General features: G+C 35.8%; 1 protein-coding gene and 1 long non-coding RNA gene across 11 annotated transcripts; one reads left to right on the top strand and one right to left on the bottom strand.

Annotated features, from left to right (window-relative positions):
* The first annotated feature begins 1,703 nt into the window (after window positions 1-1,703).
* RluA-1 (RluA pseudouridine synthase 1) lies at window positions 1,704-19,175 on the top strand. Of its 10 annotated transcripts, none has more exons than XM_089463799.1 (12): window positions 1,704-1,881; window positions 2,001-2,062; window positions 6,256-7,301; window positions 14,693-14,785; window positions 14,845-14,932; window positions 14,989-15,211; window positions 16,794-16,881; window positions 17,051-17,271; window positions 17,336-17,526; window positions 17,589-17,816; window positions 17,879-18,177; window positions 18,240-19,175. In XM_089463799.1, exons 3-12 carry the CDS (start codon window positions 6,426-6,428, stop codon window positions 18,330-18,332), a joined length of 2,400 nt encoding a protein of 799 aa, XP_089319925.1. In that variant the 5' UTR covers window positions 1,704-1,881; window positions 2,001-2,062; window positions 6,256-6,425; the 3' UTR covers window positions 18,333-19,175. The 10 variants fall into 10 exon arrangements, with proteins under 10 accessions (XP_089319925.1, XP_089319926.1, XP_017858427.1 ...); XM_089463800.1 differs by having other exon boundaries at window positions 5,965-7,301; XM_089463801.1 differs by having other exon boundaries at window positions 1,735-1,806.
* Window positions 9,830-11,886, bottom strand: LOC149269997 (uncharacterized). The gene is made up of 2 exons (XR_016268994.1): window positions 10,253-11,886; window positions 9,830-10,176 (listed from the first exon to the last, which is right to left on the bottom strand). It is a non-coding gene; the product is annotated as an uncharacterized LOC149269997 (long non-coding RNA).
* Window positions 19,176-19,525: the final 350 nt, after the last annotated feature.

Genomic DNA, 19,525 nt, shown 5'->3' with positions numbered 1-19,525 from the left:
ATTTGTTCATATTATTCACTTTGTACTAAGAAAAACTTTGGATTTAACGAAATATTCCATTTCGCAATCTGAAGTAAATACATATTTAATAAAAAAAAAAACAATAATAATAACTGAACCAAATTGTATATATTATATTTTATGAGAAATAATTCAGGTATTAAAATATTAAATATATGTATACATAAAATAGTAAATATCATATATAAGATAAAAGAAATTTGTATCTTTTATGGCAGATAAACGGGATCTTTCAGTATATACATATGGCTTATATGTATATTCAACGGCTGTTTAATGTTGTGAAGGATACGCATAAGAAGATATAAAAACTTAAAAAAATTAAAAGGCAATTCAATGATATCTGTGTAGATTGTTTTGTAAATGCTTTATGAGGTCGGCACCCTTTCGCATTTGGTCCCTTTCCAATGGGTTCCCAGTATAAATAGATTCCAATCAGCTTTAGCATTAGCTTTAGCTTTAGAATATATTATAAACAATATTATTATTTAATAAAACAACAAAATATTTGCAATACTATATTAAATATGTTCTATATAGCATTCTTACAAAGATCTTCCGTCACGCTAGAGCGACATTAAATGAGCATAGAAAATCCCAATTTATAGAAATATCTGTCTACCGCAAAGTATATTTATATAATATATCCACCATATACATTGTACATATCTATTTGTTTATGTAGTAAGCATGTTTAAACATCTCGTAGAATATCCCGCACGTAAATGACTTTGCCCTGTGCAACTAAATCAAGAGGAATTTAATTTTTTTGGGTCTAAGCCAAAAAAAATTTTCTTTTGTTTCACGTAACAATATGAAAGTTTCATCAAAATTCAACATTGATATGTATGTGTCCCTCAAGCATATATACATAGCTATATACCTATATGTGTATGTATTTATAATGAGTCAATAGGTAGTCACATAACAGCACGTGTACCTGTTTTTTTTTTTTTTTTTTATTATTATTATATATTATCTTTTTTATATATACTATGCATTAAAATATGTCAAGAAGATTCTTATTTATGATATTTGGCTGGGAATTTATTTTAATGCATTCAAGCTGGGGTGGAATTCCGATTGAAGGAAACTCAACATAATTAAAATCTTATTTTTTGTTTTAATTATTATTGTAATTATCAAATTGGAATATGCGAAATTAATGGCTTCGGATAATTTTCGTCTGATGTTAATTTTGGTTACTTAAATGTAAATGTATACTATATAATATACAATGTATGATGTATTTTATATAATATACATATAATATATAATTTATAATATATAATAAAGAGTAGATAATAGATAAGATGTACGCAAATAATAACAAATTTTCTCCCTTAATCCTTTCTTCAAAATCTTTTCTGCCCATTACAAATTATATTAATTAAATTTAAACAAGAAGCAAACATCATCAACATATGTTTTATTGTTGCGTAAATAACAACTTAATTAATTAGCTTTTAGCATACAATTTCGAAGAGAGCCAGAGCCTGCTTCACTCTCTCTCTCTCTCTCTCTCTTTCCTTCTTTCTCTCTCTGTCCTTCTCTCTCTATCTATCTATCTCTCTCTCTCCTTCTCTAGCTAAGATAACATAATGTTAAGTTTAACAGAGCCCGCGCAATTTAAATTTAAAAGTAGTGCAACCCACAGAAACAAATCGGCAGGCGGACGCTCTGTTTACAGTCCACGATTGGGGCTGCTCCAATCAGTCGGCCGCTTGCTTTCAGCCAGTGCAGAGGTTGTCGCGTGTTTGGCATCCGCTCTTAAGATATTAAAACGTGTGTGCGACGATATTATTGAAAAACGCCGACGCTCGTACACCTAAACAACGACATTGATGGCTTACAATCTGGGTACCTATTAAACGGGGGCTCAGTGTGCGGGCGTGTCGCGCAACTTGACTATATATCTTTATATACGTGTATATATCAATATACATATATTGATGTGAATAAAACCCGTTCCGTTTTAGGTTTTTGCGTGGTAATAACTACAACTCCGGCGCCAGGTCACATTCGTTATCAGATAATCAAAGTAATGCAACTTAATATAAAGTGATGTAATTTCAAAAGCCTTATGATAATAATGTAATAAAGGCGTTTATGAACGTGCACATAAAAACAATCTACATTATGAGTGTTGATCATTGTAAACGTACTGCAAAGCCTACAGCAATTAATAATTTATGTGATCTGCTAAATTTTCAAACATTTTTGAATATCCTCGACCTTTGGTACCAAATCAATCATTTTGCTGATTACTTGTTAGTTAGTAGTACAAATAAATTTGTTTTAGTAACAGCTTTTATTATTATCTGAGTGACTGTTCTGTAGGAATTATACATTCAATCTGACATTTGATCTTATATGCCGTTGCAACGATCTACATACATATCTCTCATTATAATTATAATAAGCATGTTTAGACATTTGACAAGCGACTAAATAGAAGGAGTGTGTATGAGCAAAGCTATTTGAGGACAACGTTTTTAGAATATTTTCCTTTGCTAGTATGTGTGTGTGTGTGTGCCCGTGCATGGCTCTGTACCAAAAATATGCGCCATTGCCGTAGTCTCTAACATCGTCCATTTTTACGTACGCAAATAGTTTTTGTTTCTGAAAAATTGTATATTTTCTATTCAAAATATTTCTGTTGGTTGGCATGTCTTCTTAGTTAGAGAGGTGACGTTTGAAATATATACACATATACATATATAGTAGAGTATGGCATAGTATATATCATAAGTAATTTCAGTAGTCAGGCCCTACGCAACGCATGGCCTTTAATCATCATCAAACGTCAAGAGAAGAGCCGCACATGCAGTTACCTAATCTTCACTTGGCGTGTTTGGTTATTCAGGACAACAAATATATATGTATGTATGTTTATGTACATAGCTTTATACATAGAGAATAAATATTTTCAAAAGACAATTGAAATATATTTATATTTTGAATTTCGGAAGCAGTCCGTTCTTTCGAGGAATTCTGAATGCGCGCGATATATTTGAATATCACTTGGTTTTGAATTTGTATCTGTTTTATATGCCATGAGCAGGTTATGCGATCCATTTGACATTTTTATTGGGTAATCCTTTGTTAATTATATAAGCTCGTGAATATCTATGCAAGATACTCGTAATACAGACACCATCTTGTCATTGTATGATCAAACAACACTAAAATACGAAGATCACAGAAAAGAAACAAAACAAAAAAAACAAGAAAATAACAAAAATTAGCACACATAAACATGCTCGTACATAGTACATACTGTATAGCCGAAAAATGAAACAAATTTTAAATAATTTGCGGCCATTTCTTTGTGTGAGCTAGTATTTATGTGTTTGTGTGCTCGTAAGTATGTGTGTGTGTGGGGCAAACCTAGTAATACATCAGACTTATTTTAGCACAAAGCCCCGAAAAAAATATAAAATACATTAGTAAATAAATTCACAGCCGTCGCACACTTGAGGAACAGATAGCAACAGCTGCTCGCCCCGGGCCGAGCGAATGGGTGGGTGGCAGGGGTGGTTCCAAAGGAGTGCGTATAGAGTGGGGCGCCATCATCTTAACTAACGATTGAGCGATAAGCAACACCGCTTTTTATGTGTCATGAGCGATATAATTTTAATTGAGAATTCCACTTTTTCGAAACTATAAAAAACAAGCATATGAAAAAAGTATGCATCCTTGTTAATTTGTAAATATATCAGTGTAAGGGATTGAAAAGTAAAATAATAATAATTATAGAAAAGAAATAGTAAATCATAGGGACTATTACATTTTTGATTTGCGTAAACTCAAGAAAATAGTTGGATTGTATATTGGTATTATTTATTAAATTATTGTACTGAAAGTTTTATAAAGAATGTTTGAAACAAATTATTATATTGAAAGGTTTTGCTTTAATTTGTACTCCTATAAATACGAGCAAATAAATGATATACTACTACTACATATTCATAGAAGTTGTAAAAATCTGTTAAATATTTCTGTTACAGCTCATTTATTTCGAGCCATGTTCCACTTACTTCGCGTGTACCACCTTGTGTACACTAATTCGATTCTATTGATATACCCAACATTCAATGATATTCATATTTCCTAAACGTCTCTTTGTACAATGTATATACTGTGCACGTGGAACTGGGTGCGCGCAAGCATAAAATTTCTATTTACACTATTTGGCAGGCAGGCAGGCAGAAAGACGGAAAGACTGAAAGGCTGGCAACCCAGTCGTCCATCAGCCAAAATAAACAAGTAAGAAAGCTCTAGTCGAGACTGCTCGACTACGAGATCCCCTGAACCCTTGGAGCAATAGATATTTCAATAATTTTTCGCGTCTTTCAGCTTACACAAGAAACACGCACACACACACACAGGCACGTACGCACACACAGGCATACATACACACACACGCATACAGACACACACACACACGCATACATACACAAACAAATACACACACACATACACATACACACACACATACACAAACACATACACACACATACACAAACACATACACACACAAGCACCCACGCATAAACACGCATGGGCTGCAGTGTGCGCTTACTATGAGAACTTAATTGTTTAATAACTTTTTTTATGGACGTACGATCTTCATGAAACTTTCAGATTATGATTATAACATAGATATGCATGTAATTGCCAAAGCACAAGTCTCTAGTATTTGAAATACGTTTTTTACAAAAGTGAGGGTGAGGGGGTGAATTTAAGGGTGGGGGGTAAATTTTAACAAAAACCGAAATTGTATAAATTGCATATAAGTATACATTAAAAATTTGGAGACTCTAGCAATAAAGGTGTAGAAGATATAATTTTATAACTGGTTTTCGATAAGGTTTTTTATCGATAAAAAAAGATCGGGATGAGTTATCGAATTTTAATGATAAACTTGATATGCGCGCTGTAATTACGGACATTTTAAAAAAAATTTGAAGTCTCTAGCTCTTATATCTTCTGAAATCGACGCGTTCATACATACGGACAGACGGACAGACGGACAGACGGACAGACGGACAGACGGACAGACAGACGGACAGGGCCAAATCAACTCAGCTCGTCACCCTGATCAAGAATATATATACTTTGTGGGGTCTGCCACGCCTCCTTCTCCCTGTTACATACATTTCAACAAAACCATTATACCCTGATTTCCCATTGAAAATGGGTTCAGGGTATAAAAATAAGGAAAAAAAAACCATCAGCTATCAGCTAGCCGTCAGATGTCGAATGTGCATTTAAAATCCATTACGCTATATTTAGTGGCTTTTCTAGCCATTGTTCCATTCCATTTTCATTTATTGCACGATAAACAAGTGCACAACTTTTGTCTTGCCTTCAAGACAGGTAGTTTGTCTGAATGTGTGTGAGTGTGTGTGTGCATGTATGTACATAGTATGTGGGACCCGGTCATATTCGTGGTTGAGCTTGTCGCGTGTGTGTGTGCGTGTGTGTGGGTCTGTGTGAATGCTTTGGGGTACATTTTGACAGTGCGTCGCTAACAATAACAACAAATTTACAAATCAGCACTGTCTTCTGATTCCGCTCACACTTTTGCATGTGTGTATGCATGTGTGCATGTGTGCGACATATAGGAAAAGTTTCGTTGATTCGGTTCCTTAAGTAAATGCCTTGATCGGAAGTTGGCTTTTGAGAGTCTAGTTCCAGGCTGTGATTATTTAGCATCGACTGCATCATGAAATGTGAATCTTCTTCTTTCTTTTCTTATTACAGATTATGATAAACTAGTTTCGATTAATTGACTCGCAATAATGGACTCAGAATTCGTTTTTCTAAACTTTATTCCTGACTACGGAAAACGACAGCTTTTAATTAAATTGAATTTGAAATAGGTGTAAATATTTGTACTTTTTAGCCATATTAATAATATTTATCCCATTGTGCAAGGCACGAAATCGCAGCGACTTGTGAACAGATAAACCAAACAAAAGTAAACGCAAAGTAAATTCAGCTTCCAAATTTCAAATAAACGCGTCGAAAGTGGCAGACGGAGCTGAATTGATCTTCTGTGTATATATGGATAGATATATGTACATATAGATAGATAAACAAGTATATATATAGCGAGATACACATAAGAAACACAGCTTTATAGCAACTACACATATGCACCTGTAAGCAGCAGAACGTAAACAATGAACACGTATTTTGAAAATAAACTGAATTTTGATAAAACAGCAAGAGAAGCGAAGCAGTAAGGAAAAGGTGATTTCTATTGAAATTATGTAATTTATTATGCAAATCAAAAGACCATAAGCAATAGCAATTAAAGCAAAGCTTGTGCGTGATATAGAAAAAGCAAATATAATCAAATAATATTTAAATAAAAATAAAAGAAAAGCCGCAGTATGCACAATACATCTTCCTCGTGTGCCTGGTACTTGCCTTGGAGCTTGGCCGCTCAGCAGCATCATCACAAGCTGCTGGCCATGCAGACGCCCTTCGCGGACAAGGTGCCGCCAGGTGCGCTGTACGCTGCACAACCGCAATTGCATCAGCCGCAGCCGCAGCAGCAGCAACAGCAACAGCAGCAACAACAACAGCAGCAACATCAGCAGCAGCAGCATCTGCTCCAGCAACAGCCGCAGCAGCATTCACCGAATACTGCAGCAGCTCCACCCCCAAACTATCAGCAACCCGCGCTGCATCCAAGCGCCGGCACCCATTTTCCCTTGGCGCCTGGCTACAATTTCAATCAGCCGCTGCTTAATGCTGCTGGCCAGACGAGCAGCTATGCAGGACAGCCTCATCCGACGCACAGCCACTCGCAGACGCATCTGCTGCAGTCCTCCATGTTCCCGCCACTTTCGCTGAGCGCCTACTATTCGGCCGCAGCAGCAGCGGCGGCTGCTGCAGGAGCAAATCATGCCAACGCTGTCGCCGCCTTTGGTGGCGTTCCATTGTCGGCCCAGCAGGCTCTGCTGGCTGCTGCCACCGTAGCCGGCTCAACGGGCATGCCGCAGTCGCCGCCGGTCCAAGTGCCGGTCCAAATGCCCGTACAGGTGCCCGTATCCGTGTCGGTGCCGCGCCCAGCACCGCCGCCCGCGTGTGCGCTGGTGCAGCCATTGAATTGCATGCCTCAGGATCTGCAGCATCTCTCTTCCATTAATCTAAACCTGGGCAACGTGATGGCCCTGAGAAATCATGGAGCTGCCGCCGCCGCCGCCGGACTCACATCCATCAAAGCGCTACCAAACCCAACGTCTCTAACAATTAACAGAAAGGTGAGTCAAAGCAAAAAGTGCGAATCCTTCAGTCGGCTGTGATCGAAGGAGCAATGCTCTGCAGATTTGCAATAGAAATTTGAATTATGCCTCTATGATTATTTTTAGAAATATATAAAATCTATAAATCTATAAAATCTATATAAATCTTTTCTAAAGTTCTTTTATCCTGAAATAGAATTGGAGACGACAGATTGATAGTATTACATAATATTTATATGTGATAGTATTACATAATAACTATATGTGAGAAAATAGACAACAAATTACAGAAATTTGCATAGCTCTTTTATGAAATAACAAAAGTACATCATATTTTAAATGGGTCTACGTGGAAAACAAGATTTTTAATTTCACCTTCAGGTGCCTAGATTCGCAAGACAGTATTTATACTCTTCCGTCCTATCCAGAAGTACTTATGCTCTTGAAATGAACAGAGTATTAAAGTAAATTTCCCTATTCATATAAGTCTAATGATTGCCAAAGTTAAGTTTGAACTGTGTACAATATGATCGAATGCTACTTTAAAACTCAACTGAGCATTTTGATCAAACTGGTCTCCTAAACGGCGTGTCATGATTTCTGATTGCCAATGAGAGAGATAGAGAGACAAGCCGGCAAGCAGGCGGGCGGACGGACGGACGGAAAGCCACCTGCAATCAAGCACTTACGCGAAGGTCATCGAGAGACAATTGATGTCAGTGCCTGAGAGCCGGCTGAGCAGCTGCTGTTTACGTTGAAATGAGCCGTGCTCTTGAACCATAAGTAAGCCAGTACATATGTCTGTATGTATGTTACATACATGTGGGTTCATGTACATATGTATCTATCTATACCTATGTATAGATAAGCATGTGCAATGCATGCATTACATAAATATGTAGATTTATTGTGAGCTCATCTTTAGCCACCTTTCATAAATGATTTATCGTTAGTTTGTGTAGCCATCTAAGCATTGTTCGATAGATGAGTATACAGCTTTTTTCAGTTTAACATGGATATGTACACATACACATACATATATGTATTTATTTATATAGATTTGCCTACTCAATTTCCATCTTCACTTAATTTATTCAGAATCGCTACTATAGATGCTTGTCTGTGCACGTTGTTGCAGTAAAAAATAATTATTTAATTAGACTGGAAGGTGTTATTTTTGCTAAGATTTTTCTTATGAATTTCCAACTATACTGAACGTATAAAATTTTTTAAATATTTTCTTTTTTTGTGAAGAATTTAATATAAGAATTTTTCTATATCTCTTGTTGCTGCTACGAATCGATTTAATATTTATTATCATCATTATCAAATTATAATTAAAAAAGTTAAAAGTTAAATATATTTTCGCTGAAATGGATTTTTGTATACTCTCTATAGTTTTTTAATACATATATACAATACACATAGTATAAATGAATAAATCTTTTTTACTATATATATGATTAGAAAAAATAGCATCTGTGTTTTCTCTTCTGTTCCTAATCTATTGATGAAATCTTTATCTTAAATAACTGGATACAAGATCTTTTATTAAAAATATTAATAATAATAATAGTAATATGAAAAACATTTTAATATTTCAACTAATACTAATACTACTATATAAATTTATTTTCTTCTCAGTTATCTTACTTCCATTATTCTCTTCAATGTGACACACCTATATATAATATGTTTGATTTGAAAGAGCTTTGCTCAAAGATCTTCTGTATATTTACGGATGTATTAAATTACTTTATTTTAATTGTTCACTTCTACATAATACACATTTCTATGTTTCTTTACCTTGAGTATATATAAGTAGTTTTCTTTGGAAAATGGGCATTATATGGAAAACTCTTTAGTGTTTCCAAATATGCTGTTTACTAAAGCACGAGAATAAGCAATATCTTATTTACAACTTAATTATATTACATACAGCCTGTTTTGTTTAGGCCAGCTTGATTTATTTGCTGCTGCTTAGTAAACTATTTAAATAGGCATGAGAATTAATCGAAATTAATTTAAAAAAAAAAAAAAGAAAAGTACATTCGAATTTCAACAGCCAACGTCGGAAAGAAAAACAATTGTCTAGCGGATGTACAGACGAAAACAAGCAATACTTCGCAGACAAATACGGGTCGATACGTGTGTATTATCCAGCAGATCGAGTGTTGAGCGTATATATATATACAGAGATCTTAAGTGATCTCAAATTGACTTTGGCTCATTATTATGACAAAACTGCATCATGAAAGCCTCTCAGACAACCAGACAGACAGTCAACAAGCCGTCGAGCAATAATGTTTGGACATTCACTTTAGCAGCCATGTAACGACAGCGCGATTGTAATCAGAAATTGCTTATTACGATCTCTATAGTATATATTCGTATAAGTATTTGTATGTAATATCTGTGTGTGAGGCGCTTCTACTTGTTCGTCGTTCGCTGTTTTCTATAATTGCTAAATACCTGAGTTTACTCGACTCGACGACGGTGTGTGGGGCAACAAATTAGTAAGATGATATCATAAAAAACAAAAGTAATTATGCGTTTTCTGTTTAATAAATAAATAAATACTATACTAATACTATTTTTGAAAACCGACAATCCGCAATCTCCTTGTGCGATTGCTTTGCTCGGCTATTGCCATAATAATAAAGACCTTTCAGATTTTCCGCATCGGTACGCATGCTGCCGTTGCTGCCGCTGCCGTTGCTGCTGTTGGTGTTGGTGTTTTTCATGTTCCACAACGATTTCCACAGTCTTTTGAATTGCATAGGTTTCTACGAGTTGGTCAAGGTTTCCCAAATAGCCCATAAAGTAGACAGCCCGCCTTCCTCTCTCCGCTCTCCGCTCTCAGCTCCCCTCTTCGGCCGCTTGTGTTTGTCTTCTTTACAAAACAAAAATATATATACATATATTCATAATACGCATGTTCAGCTTAGCCGAGAGATATATTTGCTTACGACTGGCCCTTGAAAACAAGTTGAGCCGCAGAGCGCTCTAAGCAGCCGAACGACAAGCTGTCTTTCATACTCTCCTTGCAGCCGGGTACTACGCTTTCATTGCCGCCTCTGTTAGCTATTGAAACTGAAGACAAAAGAAAATGTTGTTAAGGTCATAAGTTGGAATAGAGTTGCAGTTACAAACTGAGAGGTATTCGAATATTTCTATCTCTATTACATTTCCTACATTTGGAACTGGGAAAAAGACGGCTACTAAGTCTAGTTACCGTAGAGTATACAGAGCATAGTGATAAAAAATCAAGTAAGTTGTTAGTGAGAGCCCCACTTCAAGCTACTTCCTATATACAAGTCTATATATATTCTAGTGTTCCACTAGTGAAAACTCAAATTGTTTTTGTAATCAAAAATTAAATTTCACATATTTTAAAATATTTCTGACTATATATTTGGCAACGCTCTTTATCCACACTGAATTTTTTATTTTTAGTTTTTTATTCCGTTTTATTATTATTCTGCGTGTCAAACATAGGACAAAAAGTGAAATTTATTGCTGAGATTATCTATCAAATGAAATGTGCAGAATCACATTTGTTTCTTATTAAACATTTCTGCTCATAAACTAACATCAAAACCTCTTTAAGGGTTACACTCACCCATTTCAATCACACTCTCCATAAAACACTCAAAGCTTTATTTTGAATTCAATAAAATTTTATTTTGGTTTTGCTTTAAGGTATTTTCAATGTGTTGAGGTAGTAAAAATTCGATTTTTGATTATTTATATCAATTTGATTATCTCTCCCTAGAACAACTGATATGGAATGATGGATGTAGTTTTTGCAATTTATGAGTAATTATTGTATGCATGCAGATAAACATTAAATGTTTTGTAAACATGGCTTCCTATTTTCCCGCACGCTAAAGAAAACAAATAAAGTCAATTTGTAACTATTGATTGAAGCAAATATTAAAGATTTTAAGTTGATTTTGGCTCTTTTGTTTATGTTAAAAATCAGAAAAAAGAGCATCATGCTATTCCTGCATTGAATGCATCGAGGTAGTGGAACTTCGATCAAGCGATCGATATAGCCATGAAAGTCTATGGAATGGGCAGATCAAGTCTGTTTTATTATCAATAATTCTTCAATTCTGCATGTAATTATTTGTTCATTGTAATATTAAATATTTTTTACGAATTTCCGGTTTAGATTCGAAACAATTTACATTTTCAGCCCAATTGGGGACTTCTCAAATAGGAAAAAGGAAAAGTAAAAGAAACAATCGGAGAAAACTATGTCTTCAAATATTTCGAGTTTAATTTGCGTCAGACTCATCAACTAACTACAAAAATAACAATGTTTCATTCAGAAATACTGTTACTTGTTATTATTACAAAATTAGAATTCTGACAAATATTGCTTTCATATTCATGTGCTGAACATTTCAAGAAAACCGAAAAATAAACCGAACATGTTCAGTAATACATCGAATTTGAGAGGCAAAAGCATTTGCATGTAAGAAAATGTCACAGATATAGAATACACACATACATGCATATATACAAGAACATCAAGGTATCTATCAGTCTATCAGTCTGGCTATCCATCACTGGCAGCTGTCGACTATTATTTGTAAATCTCTTCCGTTGTCATAAAAACAATTATGTTCGGAAATTAACTATAAAATGAAATACGCAATGAATATTTATATAAGCAGCCTTATGGCACGAAAGATTTGAAAAAATAATTAAAGTACAATTCTGAACGATGAGTCGACACAAATAAGTACAATCTTTTAGGTTTTCCATTGTATTAAACTAAAGACAATTCTCAGGCTGAACTATCAAAGAAATCGCTAAATGAGGTCTCATGCAATGCAGCCTGATTGTTTTAGCCAGATTTTTTGTTGCAGTGCAGAACTAGAATTTACAGTATTAACGCAACTTTGCTTTTATAGCAACTGGACGTTGTCAATCAGATATGGTTAGCTAAGCAGCTGGAGATCCAATGCACTCAAGTAGAAGTCGGTGTGGACATAATAAGCGCTCTAATTAATAGCAGGATTCCACATAATCCGGTTCTGGGAGACGTTCTCCGGCAGCAGCTGACGTTTAGCTGAAGATGTTTAGCCATCTATTTCCACATTAGCATGGACCACGCAATGCTCTTGAAAAGTTGATAATTAAAATCAGCACGTGGTCACGTGTGTCCATATATTTTGTTTTCTTTTTCCATTTCACTATTATGTTTTTTCCTCGCTTCCAGCTGCCGCACACGCATTTTGCTTTAGCCACACGCCCGTTTTTAGCGCCTTGCGCAATCAAGTGTAGAAAGATTGTGTCGCCTGCGAATATATACACATACATACATACTACATAGTGTACATACATATACGCATATACGTGTTGCTCTATCTTCGTTTCACAGTGGGTGTATTCATAAATATTAGCTGTGACTGCTGGCCGCGTCGCGTCGCGTCGCGTCGTGCGTTCGCTTGGAACAATATAGGAATCGTCTACCGAACCCAGGAGCATCCAATGTACATGCAGACAATCATACATATATGTATACACATATACATACATACACATATATGCGAATATGTATGTGCGTAAGCACATGTGAATGGTCGCTTGCCAAGATCTCTGGCAACAGGTCTCTGCCGTTGAATGATTCAATTAATTTATAAAGTCTTTCTATATGAACATCATCTCATGGATGAGTAGAGCGCTACAATATACACAGCCTCACCAGATATAAACGTGTATGTGTGTGTGTGTGAGTGGGCAGAGTTCAAACATTTCATTCATATTCTGCTCATTTTATTCTATACGAACATAAATGATTATTGATTATTAGGAAACATAATAATAGCGTGTTCTATTAATTAGAATACTTTCAAATTGTATGCCTAACTAGAGCGTTTCTTTGGTCACAGTTTAATACAACATGAAGTCACATCTAAATTTAAACTAAGCTGCCAAAAATCCAAGAGATTTTCGTGTGAATCTTTTGTCTATGGGGCTGCTGGGATGGATATTGTGCATTTGTTACACGCTCTGCACATGTGGAGACGGCATCTTCAACTCGCGTAAAGATGCTGCTTAAGGGAAATTGACCGACAGGCCGTCGGTGTCAGAATCAGAGTCAGACAGAGTCTGGTCTCCCTACAGCTACCGCAGTCCGATGCCCTCCCGCATAGTTTTATTTTGATTTTTCATACTGGGTCACCTGGTAAAAAAAAAGAGTATATTTGGATTTGTTGAACAGCCTTTTCTATCCGTATGAATAAATAGTACTACATAACTTTGAATTTATAATTTAATTTAATTTAATTTAAAAAAAAAACACTTTTTGACAAGCGTTGGTGAAGAACTATTTAGTGTAAAGGTGTATAAGAAAGAAAATTGTGAGATGGTATTTTTGAATAAAAACATTTGATTGAATTCGCTGTTATAGAAAGTTCAGTTAGTATCTTAAAAAATTTGGAACTATATTAGAAATGACAGCAAAGGTTTAGATTTGTGTCTACTATTTACTTTAAATTACTTTGGGTTACTATTAGCTTCCTCCATAGATTACTTTTAAAGCCTAAGAGCTACCATAACTGTCAACGATCGACCAGCAAAACGAAATTAGATATATCTAAATAAGTTTCAAATAAAGTGTCTTACTATTAATATTTTTGATCGAGTATTATGCCGTCGCTTAAGCTCGACTGTAATCGTCGTGCTCGACTCTTCTCGTTTTGGGCATGCTGCTAGTTTGTATCATTTGTTGGGCGCGCTGCCAATGAAAGCACAGACAAAAGACAAAGGACAGGCAGCCAGCCAGCCAGCTAGCCAGCCAGCCAACCAGACAGTCACTCATCGGAGTCGACGAAAGAGACACAAGAACTAACTGAAATGCAAGTATCTATTCCAAATGGCATACAGTTGCACTCTCTGTCCATATGCATATTCATATGCATGTGCATGTGCATGTGCATTGTGGAATAGAATAGCTTTATGCCCGTATATTTCGTGGTAAATAATTCGTGTCGTAGCAAAGTGGAATTAGTGCTCGGCAGACCACTTGAGCATTCACATTTCAGTCATATGCTTCGATCAAATTATGGTCAGATAAAACACACACAAAATGCCAGACACCAAAAATGTAAATTTAGAAACAAATACAATTCGTAATGGGTTGTGATGGGTGGGAAAGACGCGTTGCTGAGTTGAAATTCCTACGTCAAATGAATCTTCAAATGAAATCTGGGCAAACACTTGATCTTGCCTGCATTAGAAGTCAAATTTCTGTTTAGGCCAAAACCATACGCAAATTTAGGGTGCGCCTGAGTTCTCCTAATCCCAGTGAGCTCATTCCGACTATTTATAGTTAATTTACAAATTGACTATTGCAAGCTAATCAACAAAGTTTTTTTGCCTTCTACTTTTAGCTGACAAACGTTAGCGAGCTGGAAAAGCAAAAGGTAAAAATACCCGAGAAGCGAAAAACCGAGGACACGGAACAAATTAAAGATTTGAAAAAGGTAAGCAAGCGCGAAAGTTGTCAGGGAATTACAGTTCATGCTCAACTATATAATTAAAGGCAAAGTTGGAGACAAAGGCCTTGAAGGCCAAAAGACCTGGATTCACTGATGAAAGATACCAGGAAACCTCATACTATATCGAAAATGGTGGGTAAACAAAAAACGACTGCAAGAGCCCAATCAAGATTTGTGTCTGGTCATAGGTCTACGCAAGGTGTATCCATATTACTTCACCTTCACGACCTTTACGAAGGGCCGCTGGGTGGGCGAGAAGATATTGGATATATTCTCCAAGGAGTTTCGCGCACATCCAGCTGAGGAATATGAGCGCTGCATACAGACCGGCACCCTGACCGTTAACTTCGAAAAGGTGCCCATTGACTACCGGCTGAAACACAATGATCTATTGGCCAACATTGTGCACAGGTAAGCCAATGACTTGAATATTCATTGAACACAACTCGCCTCTGTAAAGTGTTGTCTAAATATGGGCATATGAAATGCCGATTAATCAAATAACTTCATTGTCATCAATCTTGTGAAGTTTTCTTTACTTAATCGACTTGCTTCTAAAAACAACAACAACTACTACAACAGAGCATATTTGATGTTGATCATCGTATAAATTACTCACTCTATCGACTGCAGCATTCTCAATTTGTATTATATATATATGTATATATACGTATTTAGCCAACCATTTGCCCAACTATGCAGTGCACATAAAATGGTGGCAGCAAATGCAGCACAGATACAAAAGTTGATCGAGCCAAATCTGTTTACCGATTTCCCAATGTTTGTGGACAACTATGTTTATTTTCTTAGAAGAAACTAAAAATAATATCTGATGAAAACTAAATATCCTTATAGGCCGTTGAACAATATACCCTGTAGTATTATTGTGCATAGAAAGAGACGCATTACCGTCAGTAATCAAATATATTTAACCTAGTTTGTACAACAAATTTGAACAAATTTCATGTCAATCTAAGTTTATTACGCTACTTATTCATATTGAATACATCTCATAACGTAGCACTAAACACCCAAATGGGCTAGAGTCTCATCAAAATTACTTAACTGTCCACCCACGTACCACGACTGAAGTGATTACATCCTTTAGACCTTCTGTCCTGGGCTATGACTCACTACACTAAATATTTTACAAATTTAACCACCTTTCCACCAACAACCTCATTTTGTCTGCCACTACATTCCCTTAATATCATAAAGGGCAATTGCTGTGCATAAAAAAAAATACAAAAATAAGCCTATCCCAAAAATTTCTCAAATTTTCCAAAGGTTTTTTTAAAGAATACAAAAATCAGAGAATCTTCGCAGAGCAGTTGATCTGCACTTTTAAAAGTCTCATTTATATGATATACAATAGGCAAATAGCAGTTGCTTGTTTACCACAAAATCTATAGGCAATATTATTTAAAAGACTACATTTTTCTGATAATGTAACTTTTGGAAAACCAGATCTAACTTGTATAAATATTCAATTAAGCAACATACATTATTTGCATACTTGTAAACCCAAAGGAACAATGACAATTCCCGTTTCAAATTAAATTTAGTACATAGTTTAAACAGATCTAGATCTCTTGGATTTATTTACATAAAGTCGTACCCATTTTAAAACCGACAGAAGTTAAAGCCATTCAATATTTAGAAAGGTATAGTCGTATTCCTTGGTAATGGAATTTACTTATCTGTAATAAAATAATATATAGTCAAATTATGGTTAATCAATTTTATCACAATTTGTTGGCGCCTCATTTAACAATAAATAATATATAAAGACTTGTAATTAATTTGTGTTTTATCTACATCTATGGCTATAGAATATCAACTAGTTGAGTTACCCCATATGGCAGATCTAGCCTTGTTTGTTTCTCATTAATACGACTTAATTTAAGAGGACGTGAACAGTAGTTGCATTGAAAGCACTGAATGGTTACATACATCTAACTAAATGTGCGCACTCATGAATATATCTTTGCAGACACGAAGTACCCGTCACTTGCCAACCAATCACAATAGTGCATATGGATGAGGACATTGTGGTTGTTAATAAGCCAGCCTCTATACCAGTAAGTGGCTTAAACGACTGCCATATTACAATTGATTATGCGTTTCTATGAATCTATGAATCTATATAACAATAAATTAAGCTAGATCCGTCATCAAATTTACAACTAACAAACCATTTAAGGAAATTAACTGGTTGACGTTATACTAACTCACGAATATTCTGAATAGGTGCATCCATGTGGGCGGTACAGGCATAATACTGTAGTCTTTATACTCGCTAAGGAATTCAATCTGAAGAACCTACGCACAATTCATCGGCTGGATCGGCTTACGTCCGGACTGCTCTTGTTCGGCCGCAGTCCGAAGAAGGCGCGCCAAATGGAGCAGCAGATACGCAACAGACAAGTGGAGAAGGAATACATCTGTCGAGTGGAGGGCATTTTTCCAGAGTGAGTACACATCTATGCCCAGATCATGGTAGTTGGGTTAAGAAATTTCAATTGCATTTATCAGCGGTGTCGTGGAATGCAAGGAGCCCATCGAGGTGGTCAGCTACAAGATAGGCGTATGTAAGGTCTCTCAGAAGGGCAAAGATTGCACCACAACCTTCCAGAAGCTATCCCAGAATGGAAAAACCAGCGTGGTGCTCTGCAAGCCGCTCACAGGACGAATGCATCAAATTCGTGTTCACCTGCAATATTTAGGTATAGAATTCAGAAAAATATATATGTATATCCTATAGAAATGAATTCTTCCACTCTCAAAGGCTTTCCTATACTTAATGATCCCTTGTATAACCATGAGGTGTTCGGTCCTCTGAAAGGCCGCGGTGGAGACATTGGGGGCAAGACGGACGACGAGCTAATACGGGATCTCATTAATATACACAATGCGGAAAATTGGCTGGGCATCGACTGCGACTCGGACATATCATTGTTTAAGAATACTAAGGATGAGACGGATCTGGAAAGCCTGAGCAGCGATCAAACGTTTGGTAAGATATCAGCAAATGTTTGCCTGCTAGGAGTATTTCAATATGAATATTCAATTCCTCAGCCGTGCATCACAGCGATGATGACGTGGGCGTCAATTCAAGGGAGACTACGCCACCATGCTCGGAGAATCACCAAAGCGCAGAGGCCCTCAAGCAGCTGCACTCAACAAATAGCAGTCCAGTGCTCCCGGCTAAGGCAGATGCAGCCACCGAGTCTTCGGTCCCAAATGAAGTCCCCACGGACCAGGCCTTGGCCTCCGATAAAGTGGTCATTGACAAGCATTGCTATGAGTGCAAGGTGCACTATCGAGACCCCAAGCCTAAGGATCTAGTCATGTATTTGCATGCCTGGAAGTATAAGGTATGTGTCTGTAGAGCTTAATAATCAGATCCCGAAGCTACAGAAAATGCTTTTCGATTTAGGGTCCCGGCTGGGAGTACGAAACTGAACTGCCGAGCTGGGCGCTGACCGATTGGGATGACTGCGAGCTCAACTCTGAGAAAGCTGTAAATTAAATGGATTCTTTAAGTCGGTCGTAGTTCTATTTATAATATGCCTTAGTTCTCAAGTATCACCAAACAACACAAGACGAATGAAATGAAGAACCAAACAAAAACAGTGCAATAAACAATGACCAATCTTTGATGAACCAAACTGACCAAATATACACATATACATATATACATATATGTAAACTGTTCGCAGATATACTTAATATCATATTTAAGATCATAATGTGCCTTTCAAATTGGTATACACACAAACCTATATTCATATATACATATATAGACATATACATAGATGCAATGGCACGTAATCCCTTAATTGCTTTAGATGTTATCCTCATAGTCAATTTTATTGGTATTAGAAAATTAGATGTATACTATATATCAACCAAAATTAAAACAAATCAACAACAACAAATTGAAACTAATCAAACTATGTATACACATAAGAGCTGAAAAGACATGCAATACTATTTCAAGTTTTCTTAACACTCACACTTAGCTATATTGAGACATAAGTATATGCATTACTGAGGAGGATCCCAAAAGAAGAGTGGAGATTCGTTAACAGCAGGTTCCAGTCACCTACTTAAGAGTCTAAGAACCCGTAAAGTTAAGAACAGAAACAAAAACAAAACAATTATAACAAATACGAATCAAACTCGTGCCGCACTTCAGTATACATTTGCCTATTGAAGACGAAAGTGAATGAACAAAACATGAAATAAATATATAAAGAAATTGAAATAGATAATTTTATATAAAGTACATTATACTTATAAGTGCAATACTTATACATACGATTATTATTATCAATAAATTTTACAAATGTTTCTTAGAAAAATGCTTAAATATTGCGTTTTAATATATACATATGTATATTGTCAAATTTAACTGGATTTTCCTGAATCAACTCGACGTGGTGCTTTTATACACATATATTTTTCAAATAATCAGGCAAATATTATTATTCCATTATTAATCAGAATATATTATTTAATATTTATTATTTTGAATTATTTTCATCCAGCAATATAAATTGCTTAATAAAAACTCTTTAAATTAAATAGATTGACTATAAAGGGTTTAACTCTCTTTCGAAAGTTTTTTCATAAAATGCAGAGGGTTAACTCGTTTGAGAACTTAATCAACTCGAGAAATAATGCACATGCGAAATATAACTTTCTACGCCCGCATTTAAC

The sequence above is a fragment of the Drosophila arizonae genome, chromosome 3 (genome assembly GCF_054131065.1).
Source record: "Drosophila arizonae isolate 15081-1271.41 chromosome 3, UAZ_ARI_1.0, whole genome shotgun sequence".
Lineage (NCBI taxonomy): Eukaryota > Metazoa > Arthropoda > Insecta > Diptera > Drosophilidae > Drosophila > Drosophila arizonae.
The sequence above is the reverse complement of the archived record's forward strand: the minus strand, read 5'-3'. Positions and strand labels throughout refer to the sequence as shown.